General features: G+C 53.9%; 8 protein-coding genes across 8 annotated transcripts; 5 read left to right on the forward strand and 3 right to left on the reverse strand.

The window, feature by feature from the left end:
• Window positions 1–500: 500 nt before the first annotated feature.
• M409DRAFT_24401 (uncharacterized protein) lies at window positions 501–2578 on the reverse strand (the record flags this gene model as incomplete). The annotated part of the gene is made up of 3 exons (XM_033807227.1): window positions 501–2135; window positions 2196–2356; window positions 2413–2578. The coding sequence occupies 3 exons, from the start codon at window positions 2576–2578 to the stop codon at window positions 501–503; spliced, it is 1962 nt and encodes a 653-aa protein (XP_033666437.1).
• Window positions 2579–3198: 620 nt separating this feature from the next.
• On the reverse strand, window positions 3199–4080 carry M409DRAFT_24402 (uncharacterized protein; the record flags this gene model as incomplete). Its single annotated transcript, XM_033807228.1, has 1 exon — window positions 3199–4080. One exon carries the CDS (start codon window positions 4078–4080, stop codon window positions 3199–3201), a length of 882 nt encoding a protein of 293 aa, XP_033666438.1.
• A 759-nt stretch (window positions 4081–4839) lies between these two features.
• Window positions 4840–7014, forward strand: M409DRAFT_36930 (uncharacterized protein; the record flags this gene model as incomplete). Its single annotated transcript, XM_033810642.1, has 2 exons — window positions 4840–4931; window positions 4983–7014. The coding sequence occupies 2 exons, from the start codon at window positions 4840–4842 to the stop codon at window positions 7012–7014; spliced, it is 2124 nt and encodes a 707-aa protein (XP_033666439.1).
• Window positions 7015–8167: 1153 nt separating this feature from the next.
• Window positions 8168–9438, forward strand: M409DRAFT_24404 (uncharacterized protein; the record flags this gene model as incomplete). The annotated part of the gene is made up of 4 exons (XM_033807229.1): window positions 8168–8379; window positions 8428–8981; window positions 9032–9271; window positions 9326–9438. 4 exons carry the CDS (start codon window positions 8168–8170, stop codon window positions 9436–9438), a joined length of 1119 nt encoding a protein of 372 aa, XP_033666440.1.
• Window positions 9439–10018: 580 nt separating this feature from the next.
• Window positions 10019–10990, forward strand: M409DRAFT_67335 (uncharacterized protein; the record flags this gene model as incomplete). The annotated part of the gene is made up of 1 exon (XM_033817352.1): window positions 10019–10990. The coding sequence occupies one exon, from the start codon at window positions 10019–10021 to the stop codon at window positions 10988–10990; it is 972 nt and encodes a 323-aa protein (XP_033666441.1).
• A 637-nt stretch (window positions 10991–11627) lies between these two features.
• M409DRAFT_24406 (uncharacterized protein) lies at window positions 11628–13005 on the forward strand (the record flags this gene model as incomplete). Its single annotated transcript, XM_033807230.1, has 2 exons — window positions 11628–12760; window positions 12813–13005. The coding sequence occupies 2 exons, from the start codon at window positions 11628–11630 to the stop codon at window positions 13003–13005; spliced, it is 1326 nt and encodes a 441-aa protein (XP_033666442.1).
• A 351-nt stretch (window positions 13006–13356) lies between these two features.
• Window positions 13357–14416, forward strand: M409DRAFT_55926 (uncharacterized protein; the record flags this gene model as incomplete). Its single annotated transcript, XM_033813135.1, has 2 exons — window positions 13357–13600; window positions 13650–14416. 2 exons carry the CDS (start codon window positions 13357–13359, stop codon window positions 14414–14416), a joined length of 1011 nt encoding a protein of 336 aa, XP_033666443.1.
• Window positions 14417–14543: 127 nt separating this feature from the next.
• On the reverse strand, window positions 14544–16424 carry M409DRAFT_67337 (uncharacterized protein; the record flags this gene model as incomplete). The annotated part of the gene is made up of 3 exons (XM_033817353.1): window positions 14544–14987; window positions 15048–16086; window positions 16150–16424. The coding sequence occupies 3 exons, from the start codon at window positions 16422–16424 to the stop codon at window positions 14544–14546; spliced, it is 1758 nt and encodes a 585-aa protein (XP_033666444.1).
• Window positions 16425–16473: the final 49 nt, after the last annotated feature.

Raw genomic sequence — 16473 nt, forward strand, 5'->3', positions numbered from 1 at the left:
GGGGGAGTGGATGGAAATTGCTTTTTTCTTCTTTTTGGGGGTTTGGTTTTTTGAAAGTATCTTTATGTGTGTGTGTGTGTGTGTGTGTGTGTGTGTGTGTGTGTGTGTGTGTGTGTGTGTGTGTGTGTTTCTTCTTTTTGCTGCATTTCCTGGGCTTCGGTCTTCTGCTGCTGCTGCTGCGTGGCTTGCTGTTAGATGGCTGCGAGCGCGAGCTCCAAATTGCTATTCGAGGCGGAAAGACAAAGACAGAAAGAAAGGGAGTGTTCATACGTGGCTTTTGGACTGCGATTTGGGACCAGCCCGGTGGAGGTGGTGAGAGGAGAGGAGTGCAGTGGAGCCTTTGGATAGATGTCAAGCAAGTATCATTTAGCCCTGGTGTATGAACGATATCGTTTGATGAAAGACTGCTTTTTACGTTTCTCGTCTCGACGTATTCGCATCACATCAGATCATATCTACATGCTATTCCCAGATTAAACCAACAGCTTTCATTCAATCAATCAATCATCCAACACCCCCCAATACTCCCTCAAATCCTCCGCGCGCCACTTGGTCGCCCACCCGGTCTCCCGCTCAATCCTCTCGAGAATCCTCAAGATCGCCTCATGCTCGCTGGGGTGGCTCATATGCTGGCCCGCGACCCACAGGGGCTGGATACTGTTCGTCCAGCAGCCGTGGTGGGTGTTGGAGATGGAGATGGCGCAGATCTGGCGGGCGTGCCAGAGGATGGAGTGTGGGGGCCGGGGTTTGATGGCGTGGAGGGGGAGGTGGGAGGGCCGGTGTTTGAGCATGAGGAGGGAGGCGGTGTGGTAGAGTTGGTTGCCGGAGACGGCGGGGCCGGAGGCGTAGAGGAGGGTGGGGAAGGGGTTGGTGGAGGGGATGGTGAGTAGGGGGAGCATTTCCTCCGGACGGTCGTGGTACCATTGTTCGAGGGTGGAGAAGAGGTGCGTCCAGTGGGGGATGTATTGGGTTTTGGTGAGGAGGGGTTGTTGGTTGTGGTGGTGGGAGGGGGAGGATTGGTGGCGTTGTTCCCATTTCCCTGAGGAGCAGAGGAGGTCGAGGACTTGGCCGCAGAGGTAGACGACGCGGTTGGCGTACATGTCGAAGGCGAAGGCGGCGTTGTGCTGGAAGATGTGCAGGTCCGAGGGGAGGTCTCCGCCGCTCATCCATTTGTTCATGGGGATGAGGGTGTGTTCGGAGGAGATGAGGCCGCCGCAGACGTCCATGCGCGCGAAGCACCAGAAGAGCGCTTGGTCGAGGGCGCCGCAGCCGCCGTTGATTCCTAGGGCTTGGATGAGCGCTGCGCAGCCGTCGAGGTGGCGGCGCCAGGCTTTGGGGGAGCAGGACATCATCTCCAGGACGCAGAGGACGATGCAGGAGGCGAGGACGACGGAGGTGCGTTGGTGGAGGAGCGGGGAGAGGAGGTGGATCGCGTGCTGGTAGAGGGCGAGACTGCAGGAGTTGTCGGGCTTCTTGGCTTTGAGTTCCATTTGGCGCGAGGAGAGGGCGAGGATGGAGTAGCGGAGGTGCGGGTGCGATTTGGCCAGCATGGGAAGGACGAGCTCGAAGTGGCGCGCGATGTCGAATTTGTCGAGCCAGGGAGCGACCTCGGAGATGTAGTTCTGCCAGAGGGTGTATTCTTCTTCGGCGGTGAGGTGGGCGAGGCGTCGGGATTCGTCGTCGTCGGCTTGGATGGAGATGGGTGAGTGGAGGTCTGGTGGAGGGTGGAGTGGTTCTGGGGAGCCTACACGGGAGGGGACTGTCGAGCGGGCGGTGTCGATGATCCGACTTCGTAATGCGGCGTGGAGTTCTTGGTATTGGGATCCTGGGAGGAAGATGCCATCTTCGAATGGTGAGTCGCTGTATTGGGGCGAGAGGAAGAGGTCGATGTTGGACATGTACGGTGTTCCAGTGGTCATGTCGGGAGAAACCAGGATTGGAGAGGGTTGGTGGCTGAGATGATGTTCTGGCATGGTCGTCACGGCCTCGAAAGTGGGCGAGATGATGGGGGCGGCAGTTTGGCGTATTGGAGATACATGTTGCGGCTGGACATCTGGTAGTTGTATGTCTTCGACCTCATCGCTGCCGGTTTCTTCGAAGTAGTCTCTGATGACTTCCTTGGTCACATTGATGATCTGTGGTTTCTGTGAGCATGTCTTCTCGATCTTCTCCATGTTAAATGGAGGTAATCTTACTTGAAAGCTCTGGCTCTTGCCATTCGTCGCCGCTTGACGCATCGAGGGATGCTCACGTCCCATGGTCTGAGCATTCTCGGGCCTGAATGAGACCTTCACTCCCCACTCACACACTTCCTTGCGAGCCTGGCAGCCCTCGCATGTCGGTTTGGCCTCGTCACCTACATCCTCTCACTCAGCGAAAGACCAAGCTACGACCGTGATAGTCTCCACATACATTTCCTCCGCTTACGACGACAATTCAAACAGCCCGTCCTGGTCCTCTTCTTGCCCACCGTGGCCAGTCTGCCATCCGCCTCCGGCCGTGCTGGTGCAGCAGGCGCAGTCGCCAGCGGCTGTTCGTGGTCCTTGTTGACGAGATGCTCGATTCTGGTCACAGCCATTGATGGACAGCAGCAGGAAGCAGGACATGACGTTCCCCCAAATCAGCAGGTCGGGCCCCTCTCCGCATGGTTCAGTGCTCTGGTGCAGCTCCAGGTAGAGGAGTGGTTCCGCACCGTGCCCATCAGCCGAAGACGAAGGGTCGTCTTGGGGCTGCTGGGATCGGCAGACTGAGAGTGGCTAGACTTGTGCCTCGACACGAGCCGCCGCCAGGATTGCGAGGTGAATCTCGCGATTTCGCGTCGTGACAACAAGCAACAATACACGCTCATCAAGGAATACTGACAAGAACGCACCACGTGATAGGGCAATTACGACCTTTGCAGTGCCTGAAGTGGCATCTCTGTCGAAGGCAGCTTTGCCGGCACCAACATGCACCATCGGTGGACCTGGACCCAGAGGACCTGCATTGCCCCTAAACTACCATTGCTACACCATCACGTTGCTAACACGTGCCTAGCTTCATCTTGATCAGACTCGATAGACACGACGTTCCGGTGACGGCCTGGAGTCTACTTTCCGCCAAGACAAGGAGCCATGATTGTCCTTGTGGACTCTGAGCTGCCGCATAGACTGACGCTCAACCTGAAGTCAAAGGGATACGATACAGTCATCTATCTCGTCATGCTGAAGCGCAGTGTCCTCCATCAACGCGCAAATCAGCCCCAGTCATGAAAGAGCTACCAGGTGCCAACAAGAATATCGCAGGAGCCTTGAAGTCTTCAGGAGCACCCAACCTGCCCAACAACGCTCCTGCCATCCAGATCTTCTCTATCTCAGGCTGCGCTTCCAGCAAAGCATCCGTCATGGCTGTTCGGATGTACCCTGGCGACAAGGTGTTGATTCTGATACCATGCTGTCCAATCTCCTGGGCCATGGAACGACAAAGCTGATGCACCGCGCTCTTGCTTGTGTTATACGCCGTACATTGCAGCCCTCGGTTCGCTACTTGTCCTGACATGGACGCGATGAGGACGATGGAGCCTGGAGTCTTGTTCTCGATGAAGATTCGAGAAGCGTGCTTGGCCGTGATGAATGTCCCAGTAACATTGACATTCAGCATGCGGTTGAAGTCGTCGACGGAGTAATCAACTGCTGGTGTGCTTTGCTGGATGCCGGCGCATGCTATGATGCCAGAGAATGGGGCGCCGCGGACTTTTGCTTCTGACGAGATGTTCTGGAATTTGCTAGCCATGTTGGCTTCGTTGGTGATGTCGCATCGATCGTACGTTGCTGTCAGGTTGGACTTCTTTGCTGTGGTCTGGAGGTGCTGCCATTCTGCTGCTGACGGTTCTGAGAGGATATCGAGACATGCTACAGATCCTCCTGCCTCCACCACTGCCAGGGCGAGCGTGATACCAACGCCACGGCCACCACCCGTGACGACGATGGTCTGGCCTTTTAAGGAGAACAGCTGCTTCGATGGTGCGTTTGCTTCTGTTTCTTTCGACTCAGGTACCTCTTGAGGTAGAGCGAGATCACTGACGAGAGCGCCTGGGGCCATGACTGAGAGGGACTGAAAAGTTTGTTGAAAGTACCCAACGGACGACGACGAAAGATAAAAGATGAAACAGCCCAAGTCGACGCAATACTTACCACAGCAAACGCCGCTTCCATATCTCTGCCCTTGCAAAATCTTTGCATCATGCCAAAGATTGGGTCTCCATGATCATGGATCTGACAAAATACCCACCCTCAAGAATGTTCGCCGAAGACGACGCGCAACCGCCATGTTGAATAGGTTGAGGGCGGTACCTCCTAGTTAAGAACCCTCCGACTCGAGCTCTCAAAAACAGGAATCCGAAGCACCTGGTCGAGCCTCGTCTCGAGCGCTTCCACTTTCCCTTCCGACCGATTGGGCAACCGTGGGCTTACTTGCCACTGCACTTCATGGCATTCCAAACCAGAGCTCACAGCTTCTTTCTTCCGTGAGGAGAAATGTGAGCTCGAATGACAGCTATGGACAGATCATGGCACGATAGAGTTTCGGTACTTGTATACGCTGGAGACGCCGCAGAAATGAGATTCTGGCCGGGGTGACGTACATAAATACCTGACGTCGGTTGGATCTGTCAAAAGATCATTATTACTGCTCTACTCTTCTAAATTGCCTGCTGCTACCGCGACAGTTGTTCGATTCAACCTGACAGCAGTATCCTTAATCATGGCTCCTTCAGCAATATCGAATGGCGATATTGATCACCTTCCCTTGAAGGTCAATGGGAAGCAAAATGGAGCGCAGGCACATGTGGAGGATATTCAGATGGAGGCACATGAGAAGACAGATTTGGTGCTGAGGACATTCAGATGTCTGATTGCAGACTTGTGCCATCAGTTCGGATGTGGGCACCCAGGGTACGTGATCTTGAGAGTTGGACAACGAATCTCATGTTGACGTTCGCACAGCTCCGCCATGGGAATGGCAGCCATCGGTGTTGCACTCTGGAAATACGTGATGAAGTACTCGCCTTCGAACCCAGACTTCTTCAATCGAGACCGATTCGTGCTCAGCAACGGCCACGCATGTCTCTTCCAATACGCATTTCTTCACCTCGTGGGTTACAAGCAGATGACGTGGGAGCAATTGCTATCATATCACTCTGTCTCGTATACCTCAATCACTCCTGGACATCCCGAGATCGAGATTGACGGTGTTGAGGTGACGACTGGACCTCTCGGACAAGGCGTCGCCAACGCTGTTGGGCTGGCAATGGCCAGCAAGAACCTTGGTGCTACATACAACCGCGACGGATACGATGTTGTCAACAACATGACCTGGTGCATGATTGGAGACGCTTGCTTGCAAGAGGGTGTGGGAATGGAGTCGTTCCAGCTGGCGGGCCACTGGAAGCTTAACAACCTTTGCGTAATCTACGACAGGAACGAGATCACATGCGACGGATCCGTCGACATTTGCTCGTCGGACGATGTTAACGCGAAGATGCGGGCTGTTGGGTGGAATGTCTTGGAAGTCGCAGACGGGAACCACGATGTGGATTCGATTGTCAAGGCGCTTGTTCAAGCTCGTGCTTCGAAGGACAAACCGACATTCATCAACATCCGAACAGTCATTGGTGTTGGTAGCCAGGTGGCCGGTGACGCGAAGGCCCATGGAGCGGATCTGGGTGAGAAGGATGTTGCACATGTCAAGCAGACGTACGGCATGGACCCAGAGAAGACTTTCGTGGTTTCGGACGAAGTGTACGACTACTTCCGCGAAGCTGTACACAGGGGTCAGCAGCTCGAGAAGGACTGGTCACAACTCGTATCGAACTACTCCAGAGAACACCCAGAGCTCGCCGCTGAGTTCGACAAGCGAGTCAAAGGCGAGTTCCTCGACGACTGGACCAAGCTGATCCCCAAGCTCGACGATCTCCCAACGGAAGATACGCCCTCGAGGAAGTCGGCTGGTACCGCACTCCAGCCCATCGCTGAGAAATGCAGGAACGTCTTAGTCGGTACCGCCGACTTAACACCCTCAGTCAACATGGCCTGGAAAGGCAAAGTCGACTTCCAAAACCCCGACCTCAGAACCGCCTGCGGCATCAACGGCGACTACAGCGGGCGATACATCCACTGGGGCATCCGCGAACACGCCATGGCCTCGGCCTCCAACGGCATGGCCGCCTTCAACAAAGGCACATTCCTCCCGGTAACCTCCTCCTTCTTCATGTTCTACATCTACGCCGCCCCGGGCGTGCGCATGGGCGCCTTGCAAAACCTCCAAGTCATCCACATCGCCACGCACGACTCGATCGGCACCGGCGAAGACGGCCCCACGCACCAACCCATCGAACTCGCCGCGCTCTACCGCGCCATGCCCAACTTCCACTACATCCGTCCAGCGGACAGCGAAGAAGCCGCGGGCGCCGTCATCGCCGCCATCAACGCCACAGAAACCCCCTCCATGATCTCCGTCTCCCGCCAAAAAGTCCCCCAATACCCACAACACTCCTCCCGCGCCGGCGTGCAAAAAGGCGCCTACGTCTTCCTGGAAGAAAAAGACGCCGACGTCACGCTCATCGGCGTCGGCGCCGAGATGCGCTTCGCCGTCGAAGCCCGCGAGGCCCTCGTCGCGAAGGGCCTCAAAGCCCGCATCGTCTCCTTCCCCTGCCAGCGCATTTTCGAGGCCCAGTCGCGGGAGTACAAGCGCTCCGTGCTGGGCACCGCGCCGCGCGTCGTCATCGAGGCGTACTCCCCCAACGGCTGGGAGCGCTACGCCGACGCCGGGTACTCGATGCATTCGTTCGGGCAGTCTTTGACGGGGAATGTGGTGTATGAGCGGTTTAATTATAATGGGGAGAAGATCGCGGTGAAGGTGAAGGAGTTGGTGGAGGATGTGAGGAGGGATGGGGTGGGGAGTTTGAGGGGGGAGTTTAGGGATATGAATGATTATGAGAGGGATGTGCAGTTTGCGGCTTATCATAAGAAGCATTGAGGTTTCGGGGGGTTTGGAGGTTGTGTATATTAATGAGCGAGGAGGGTGATGAAAGTTTTTCCATGTCAATGGACAGCGAATGGACTTTTTGTCACTTACCATTGAACATTCCTACAGTAACTTCTTGACCTTGTGAAGTCCTTGATTGCGAGCTATGGTGCACAACAGACAGCCGCGGGTTCCTGCAAATTAGTCATTTTCAATGACATGGTGCATATGTCAGGGAAACTCGAGGATACGATGCCTAGCAACGTGCTGGAGAAGTATGTTCCGTACCAGACTGAGACATGCGACAAGTAGTGACATGTGCCGTTATGATGTTGTAGTAGTGGTAGCTCCTGGTGAAGAACTTGATCTTTGAAGTTGAAAGGTTTGGTCCTCCCGATGGAAGCCATCGCACACTGTAGTGTGTGGTCCTTGCTGTGCTCGTCGATGACATAGTCGCACCTGCACCCACGCCCATCCAAGCTGCTGATCCCAGCCCCATGTTCATATTCTAGCAACATGACTAAAAAGCCTCCTGCATCGAGATGAGGCTCACGTCAAAGACACGAGATGCCCACCAGCAATCCTCGACACCTGAGGAGATCACTTCCCCGGATTGCTCTCTTTAACTTCGTCTCAAACCTCCGTAAGTTCTCTTCAAGATTGCGCGAGGACGAAGGTTAAGCTTAAATGACACAAACAAGCCGATGGGCGCCAGGATGCTGGGTTTGGCATTCCTAGGCGAATGCGATAAGTTGTAGTGGTACTCTTCGCATACTTTCTCGCGTGATTTGTGAGCAACGCTAGACGAATCTTCAGATGATCGACAAAAGGTTAGAAGGGTATACGACGGTGTCCTGTAGCCAAAAAGGTAGCCTCGTGTCCATGCCGCGCCGTAAAGAGCAATCCAGGCTCGCCTCAGGATCCGAGATTCATTCCTAAAATACGCTTGATGTCGCGATGAGATCTGGGATCATGCGTGTAGAGTTTTGTTTGATAGGAACCTGTTCGAGAGGTTTCGCGTTGTTTTGCGCTGCGTGGTTTCTGATTCTGTATCCGAAGATGGCCGGAATTGCACTTGAAGTGGTGGTATATATATCGTTGTCTACCGCAGGATCAATGGCTGAGACCACTGTTCAAGGTGTCCGGGCGTGGTAGCATTGCAAGAATGTTGTCGAACAGCTCAAGGTTTCTGGCCTTTGCGTGCCTCCTGCTCCAAGCGACTGGTGTGTTGAGCGCTCAAGAGCCAGACAATGAGCCCATTACTCCTCGACGACAACAGGCTTCTTTCCGGCAGCTTGTCGCGAATTACAACCAGCAGACTCAGTCGTCGTTGCAAGGGAGCTGTACGGCACAGAACCTGATCGTTCGAAGAGAATGGTGTGATCGCCTCCAACCCCATGGAGACATCGACTGACCAGCTTCCAGGAGTGATATGGATGATCAAGCCCGCCAGGCTTTCATACAAGCTTGCTTCTGCCTCCATCAAAGGCCCTCGCAAGTCAACCTGCCGGGAGCGCGAGGAGCGCAGACTCGATGGGACGACTTTGTCGCTATCCATGCGATCAACAACGACCCCATCCACGTTTCGCCGATCTTGCTCTCCTGGCACAGACACTTTAACAACGAGGTGGAGCGTGCCCTTCGGGAAGAGTGCGGTTACCAATTTGGTATCCCATACCTAGACTTCACTCGATACCAAGGTGTTCCACCTGAGCAGTGGCCAGTGTTCGACAACTCTCCCACGTCTCTCTCTGGCAACGGTGTCCCCACTCAAGATGGCTGTAGTTGCGTCACCGAGGGACCTCTTGCGAATTGGGTCGTTGATCTCGGCGACGGTGGTACCGATGGGCGCTGTGCACGAAACCCACAGCAGAACGGTCTCGGGCTGAATCCTCATTGCCTCGAGAGACGCTTCGATGTGGGCCAGCTGCAGTTCCTGAGCGAACAGGTCGTGCTCGGTAATATCCTCAACAACAATGGTATGAGACACCGCAACGCCATTATGACCAGCCGTACTGACCACAACCAGATGCTGCCAGTTTCATGCCTGCCGTGGAGAGAGGCCCAAACTTCATGCACGGCTCGATGCATGTCTTCGTCGGCGGCACGCAGGATTTCACAGCCTTCGCTCCCGGTGAGCCGATATTCTTGCTGCTCCACGCATGGCTGGACTTGGTATACTGTGTCTGGCAGAGTCTGGATCCCAGTACGAGGTTCAACGATCTCGCCCCGCCGAATGCGTACGTGGATACTCGACAGGAATTAGGGCGTGAGTAACCCCGTGGAGATGTTTAAGAAAGACATAACTGACGTGGTTTTCCAGAGGGACCGCCGCCGCAGGTTGACATGCAGTCGCCGCTGCCTGGCTTTCAGCAAGTCCGTGTGATTGATACGATGAGCACCACGAGCGGTCCATACTGTTATGTGTATCAATAGTAAGAGCGACGAGAAGAGGAGTAATACTTGCGACAGTCCCAGATCCAATAGATGAAACCGGAATTCTCTTTGCTAGCGTGGATTCTTTCTTGGGCTGGTCCGTTAGTGCCAGAGAAGGATCGTGATAATGCTAGACTTGCAACTGCTGAGCAATACGGGCGTAGTGGTCTATCAAGACGTATTGCCTATTCCAGAAGAATTCGAAGTACCTTTTGCCAAATCGAGCTTGATTTTTACAGATAAGGCGAGGCTCTTGGTCGGAGACATTCCCTAGGGCTCGCAGGGCCGATGGCTCAGGCTTTCGAAGGGACTCGCATTTGCTAAGTAATGTGTTAAATCGTGGTGAGCGGTTGAGGGTATCTTCACGGGTGCAAGACGATAAATAGATTAATGAGTCCGCAATGGAGATTTGTCTGGCAAGTGAGCAGTTCTTCAAAATTCGAACACCTCGCGGCTTACGTCATCGAAGGCCAATATCTTGAGACGAGATTGAAGTTCGTCGCTGCAGTTTCTCGTCAACTTCGCAATTGTTCCTTGACACCCTCGATAAAACCTTCGGAGACGACTTCATCAACAAGTCATGGGAAAAATTGCGATTGCAGGTGCCAGTGGCAAACTTGGCTTCGTGACGCTCAATGCCCTTCTGGATCACAGCTTGGTGGCTCCATCAGATATCGTATGCACAACGTCATCAGATTCCGGAGCGCAAAAGTTGCAGCCAGCACAGCAGAAAGGCGTTGAAGTCAGATCAGCCAACTGGGACGATCAAGCATCCTTCGTCACGGCCTTTCAAGGCTGCGAAAAGCTCTTCCTCATATCCTCAGCCCGAGTCGAAATGGACTTCAACGATGCGCCACCGGGCGAAGGGCGCGAGGCCGATCATTTTCGAGCCCTTGCTGCTGCAAAGGAGGCTGGTGTCAAGCATGTCTACTACTCGAGCCTGGCGTTCGCGAATCCCAGTCTCAGCCGGGTCATGAAAGCCCACGAGCGAACCGAGCAGTACTTGAAGAAAAGCGGCTTCCAGTGGACGGCCATCCGAGAAGGCCTGTACAACGAGAGCTGGCCCTTGTACTTTGGACACTACGACGTCTCGAACGATTCCAGAAGCGAAGTTCCAGTTGGTGGAAACAGCAAGATCAGCTGGACGAGCATTCCGGATCTTGGCCTTGCGACTGCTTTGGTTCTGGCGGCGCCCAGTGAGGAGTGGGCCGGCAAGACGTTCTACCTCTCACAATCGAAGGCCCATTCGCTGGATGATGTCGCCAAGATGATTTCGAGGGCCAAGGGCAAAGAGGTCAAGCTTAAGGTAGTGACCAGGCCTGAGCATGAAGAGTACTACATTAAGGACCGCAAGATGGACGCGCCATTCATCAAGTGGTGGAGCAAAACGTACGATGCTTTGAGGGAGAATGAGTGTGAGATCCATGATCCAACACTGGAGCAGCCGCTAGCAACCAAGGGCCGGAAACCGATATCGATGGAGGAGACTGTCGAGGAGATGGTGGAAGCTGAGCGAGCGGTGCGCGATGGAGCGGTCAGTCCGTTTGCCTGAGGCATCGACAGGTTGTTAGCGTGCTCACTTCGCTTGCATTTTGAGTTCACCGCACGACGACAACACTTCTTCTTCACCCAGCCATATCTTTCAGACATCGCTTATCGACATTCAAGCCCACAGAAGCGTTAACCGTCAACATTGTGAAGAGGCTCAAACATCTACTGCATGGCTATACTTAGTGACCATGTTGTCTGCTTCATGGATCACGAGAAACCGCCTCTCAGTACTCGTCTCCTCGGAACACCGGAGTCGGGTTGTTGCGGCGGCGGTTGAATGAGACAGCAAGGAACACATCCAGTCATGTCCCCTGCAACGAATACTGTACGCTGCCGTTCACGCACTATGTTCCTCCCAGCGACATGGATGGCTAGCTGTAAGCTTCTCCTCAGTACACGCAGACCCCTCACGAACTGCCCTGTACACGGCTGGGCATCACCGAGCGTAACTTCTGGCAAGCAAGGTAAGTATTGTGCCGCTCGATGGCACTCTTCTAGGTTTCGACATTTCGGCTTCGTAAGTTGAACTCACTCACATGTGGGGTTCATCCCTTTGGCCGCACTGATCTTGCCCTCGATATCCATCCTGTATCGAATCGTCATCACGACGTGCACATCAGCGGCCTCAAGACTTAACCATGGAGCCCACAGTTCTGATCATAGGAGGAGGTACCTTTGGCACTTCCATCGCGTATCATCTGGCACAGAAATACAAGGATCCATCGAAAGTGACATTGGTGGACAGGGAACCTTCGCCGCCGAAGCAAGCAGCTGCGATTGATATCAACAGAGCTATTCGCACAGACTACCCGAATCAGCTATACTGCAACCTCGCCTATGAAGCGATCCATCCATGGTTCTGGAGCATCGAGCTGGGCCATTTCTTCCACAAAGTCGGCTGGCTCTACCTGAATGAGGAAGGGAGCGATGTTTCTGATAGAATCAATGCGACTTTCAAGGGCCGTGGATCCAACTGCGCTGAAAATGTGCCACTCGACGACTTGCCTATGAAATGGGGCGGAGTGCTGAAAGGAACGGAGATGAGAGGATTCAATGGGGCGTACTTCAACCCCGAAGCGGGATGGGTCAACGCTGCTGGCGCGACAGCGAGCTTTATGGCAGCCGCTGTGAAGCGTGGCGTGAACAGGGTGACGGCTCAGGCATCAGAACTCGTTCTCGATGCGAGAGATGGGAGGATCAGCGGAGTCCGTCTTGCAGATGGCAGGCTTTTGACTGGCGACAAAGTAGTGCTGGCGACAGGAGCTTGGACGAGCAGCATGTTGTCGCCAATCGAAGACGCACTGCATATACCTGACCAGGACAGGATTGAGCAGCAAGCCAGATGCACAGGAACCATCTCCGCCTACTACAAGATGTCCGAAGGAGAGATCGACCGCATAAATAAAGCAAACACGCCAGTGATCGTCTACGGTGGGAATGGGGAGATATTTTCTCCTTCGAAGGAGAACAACCTCATGAAGGTTTCGAACTCCAGGACAACCTTCACCAACACCGTCACAACCAAGTCTGGACACAAGATCTCCGCACCACGAGCCGATCAGTACAATATTCCCGATGCGCTCAAGCGTGAAACAGAGGACATCATAGCATCAAAGATCCTACAAGAGTTCACTCGCGGAAAGAAGCCGGACTACTGGCGCATCTGCTACGATGCCCAAACGCCCACCGAGGATTTGCTCATGTGTAAGCATCCACACCCGAAGCTCAGCCACCTATATCTCGCTGTTGGTGGTAGCTTCCACAGTTACAAGTTTGTCCACGAACACTTTCTTGCTTTTCGATCAGGAGCTGACATGTTGCAGGTTCATGCCCGTTGCTGGCAAGTACATGATCAATATCCTGGACGGCGAGAGTAATGGCGAGGATAAAGACAGGGCGTGGGCATGGAAGACTGACCCCAATTGGACTGATGTTCGCGAGTTTGGACTGCTAAGTGGCAAGGCTGTTGCGAAGGTGGAACTTCGAGAGCTTGAAAGTGGCCAGGTTAAGTTGTAATGGATCGATCGTACTTTTTTCTGCTAAAAGTCTTGCCATCACTGGTTTCTCTCTAGCATCCGAGGTCGACTTTCAGAACTGTTCAGTGCTCTGTGCCGCTTTTGGCTGACATGTTCGCCATCAGTCGGATAAGCGCCTTGCCAAGGCGGAAAAGCAGTCACTTCACCTTCTCCCCCTCTTTCGACCAATTGCCAAGGCGGGTTATTTCTTTCCTATGCAATGAGCCAACAAAAAGGCAATTAAGTTCCCCGTGGAGCAGCCTGGGGTACTGTGCGGGGAGGGAGCGAAGCGAAGCATAAAAGGTCAACCGATTCTGCATCTCTGGTCGTAAGTGACACCCTTGACTGCAATATGATGGGTCCTATCTTGTGTGCTGCCTTTCTGGCAGTATCAGTATTTGCTCAATCCTCTCGGCCAACAAACTTCTCGGAGTTTTGGAATGTCACTACCTATCCGAATGCCCAACTGGCGAACGTGTCGGAACACCTCTATCAAGCGTCAGGGCTAGCTGGAGACGACCTCGACGATCACTTTCAACGGCGTTGTATCATGTCTCAAGTGTATGATGAGCTTTCAAGCAATGCTCAAGCACCTGGTGAGCGTTACCCTGACTCTGCCCAAACCAAGTCCTTACATCTACACAGGGTTCGTCCCTCCAATTGAAGCATTCGATGGCGTCTTTTTTGTCGGCCAAAGTGCTGTCTCCGCCTGGGCTATTTCCACGACCTCAGGCCTTGTCGTGATCGACTCCATCAACAACGCTGAAGAAGCTGAACAGATCCTGATGCCCAGCATCCAGACATTTGGCTTCACAGGCGACGACATTGCGGCTGTGATCATCACTCACGAGCACTTTGACCACTATGGAGGAGCACGATCGCTACAAGACACATTCTCAGCTCCAGTGTACGCAAGTGAGCTGGCTTGGCAGGCCATGGAAGTCGCAGATGGAGGACCACTACGAGATATCGTCGTCACTGACGGCCAAGAAGTCGACTTTGGCAACTTTTCTGTACGGTTCGTCGCCACGCCGGGACATACACCCGGAGCCATGAGCCTTGTATTCCCGGTGTCTGACCACGGCACGCCGCATATCGCTGGTATGAACGGCGTCGCAGGTATAGCGTCTAACGCCTCTGCGAAAGAGGACCAGATCGAATCATATGCTAAACTAGCAGCTGCAGCGAGAGAAACAGGTGTTGACACGTTGATCGCCAATCATCAGACTCAAGATCGATCTTTGACGAACTTTGACTTGCTGAATGCGAGGCAATGTGCACCGGATGGGTGCGTACAGGCGAATCCATTCGTCATTGGTACGGATGCTTTCGTGCGATACTTGGAGATTCAGGCTTTGTGTGCGAGAGTGCAGGCTGCGAGGAGTGATCAGTCGCTCTCAGTGGAGAGCTAAGTAAACGCAATGGCACAGGCACAGCAAGTCCAAGTCTAGCACCGGATGCAAATGAGTCGTCAATTCGTCTAATATCATACAACAGTTCAAGAAACTCACTCGCTAACTTCCTTACAACCCTTCAGACTCATCCCGCAAGAGGTCGAAGACGAACAGGCACACGTCGAGGCGTCACGGTATTGGCCTCAACACTCTCCAGCCCAGATAACTCGTCCGGCAACGGCAACAACTCAAAGTTCCACACAATGATCGCCAGCAAGATACGCATGTTCAGGTATGCAATCTTTTTGCCGAAGCAGCCCCTGGTCCCGCCTCCAAACGTAACGTGCGGTCCCGCCATTAGGTCTAGGTGTTCATCGCCTTCTTTTGAAGGCATATATCGCTCTGGACGGAAGTTTTGCAAGTCGTCGGAGGTATCATCCCATTCGTTGACTTGTGGCTGGAATTCCTCTCCACTGGAGGTGCGCGCAGAGTCTTTAACCGGTGCCAGCTTCGTATCTGGAGGGCCTTTGGAAGTTGAGGGCTTTTCTGACCGAGGTGCAGTCCTTTTTGGACGATGGTGAGGGGAGACCTATCAAACGGTAAGCACGGTTTTGAAGGTGGTTAACATAGAGATACTGACTGCTAATACCACTGTAGTGCCGATAGGGATGTCATATCCCAGCAGCCGAGTGTTGGTAATGGTCGTTCGGGAGAGGCTGGGAATCAACTGGCTACAACGCAAGACTTCCTCGATGAATGCGTCGAGGTAGAGTAAAGCGGTGTTGTATAACTCTGCTGGCGAAGGCTCTCGAGATTCGGCTACTGCTTTGGGGAACGTCTCACGCAGGATCCTCCGAATCTTTGCTTGAACGTCTTGATGGATGCTCAGGTAGTTCAGCCCCCAAGACATACTCGATGCGGTGGTATCGTAGCCTGCAGCCAACATGATCGCCAGTTCTCCCTCTAACCACTTCGACGGACCTTCCGGTTTACGTCCCTCCTTTTGAGCCTGCTTCACCTCCCGCTGGACGACGAACTCGGCGGCAGAAGTTGCCTGGTGCTTATCAACGAGATCGATATCTTTGAATTTGTTCCAGGCATCTCGAGCTGAGCGTTTGACGATCGCATTCTTCAGCCTCCAGGCACGAGATAGTTCTGGGTAGACGCGAACGGCGACCTGGGCTGCCCAGCTTCCAAAGACGCTCTTCCGCGCGATTGTCGAGCTTTCGGCAAGCAGACCAAAAGCATTGAAGACTTCAGGAAGTGATCCTTCGGGGAGCGCAACCACTTCGTCGACGGAAGCTGGGAGGTCGACCTTTTCAGCGGACGAGAGATACTCGATCTGCGACTTGACCGCTCTGACCTCTGTCCCGAGCAGTACTTGCCAAATAACATCGTTCGTCACTTTGTTCAGATCCGACTGGACATCAAACGGTCGCCCTTGAGCACGCTCAGCCTTTCGTCGCCACAACTTCATCAACTCCAACGACATCTTGTGCGTGGTGGGACCGTCGATATCGCGGAGGAAGGCCGGACTCATGGTCTCAACGACGAGTCGTCGGTTGTATCGCCATTGCTCGCCTGTGCGCATCGTGACTGTTGAGTTGGGCCAGGCAGCGGAGAAGTTCAATCTGAAGCCGTCGGACTGGTCGAAATCCCGGCCTCGTCGATGTAAAATGTCGAATGTTCTGCCTTGCATGTTAGGGTCTGCCTAATCATCCGACCGTGTCGGTTTAAAGGCAAGGTCATACTCCCGCGAATCGCTCACAACCACGAGAGGCTTCTGGAAAGGTCGAAGGGATACCTGGACGATGGGCGACCCAAGCTGCTCACAGCGCCAACTCAAGAAGCTCAGGAACTCTTTGGTCCTGGCGGCATATTGAAGGCCATCGGGAAGATCGCCGAAGAGTCTCCGTGAAGACTTCGCATCGTGTGGGATTCCAGGAAGCAGTCGAGGGAGTGCTGCGCGATATAGCAGGAGACCTGCTACGAGCAGTCCACTGAGAACGAGCGGCAGTGTGGCCATGTTTATGCGAGGATGCAGGTTCGACTGTGAAATATTTTGCTTTTCATTA

Source organism: Zasmidium cellare (assembly GCF_010093935.1).
Source record: "Zasmidium cellare ATCC 36951 unplaced genomic scaffold M409scaffold_22, whole genome shotgun sequence".
Classification (NCBI taxonomy): Eukaryota; Fungi; Ascomycota; class Dothideomycetes; order Mycosphaerellales; family Mycosphaerellaceae; genus Zasmidium; species Zasmidium cellare.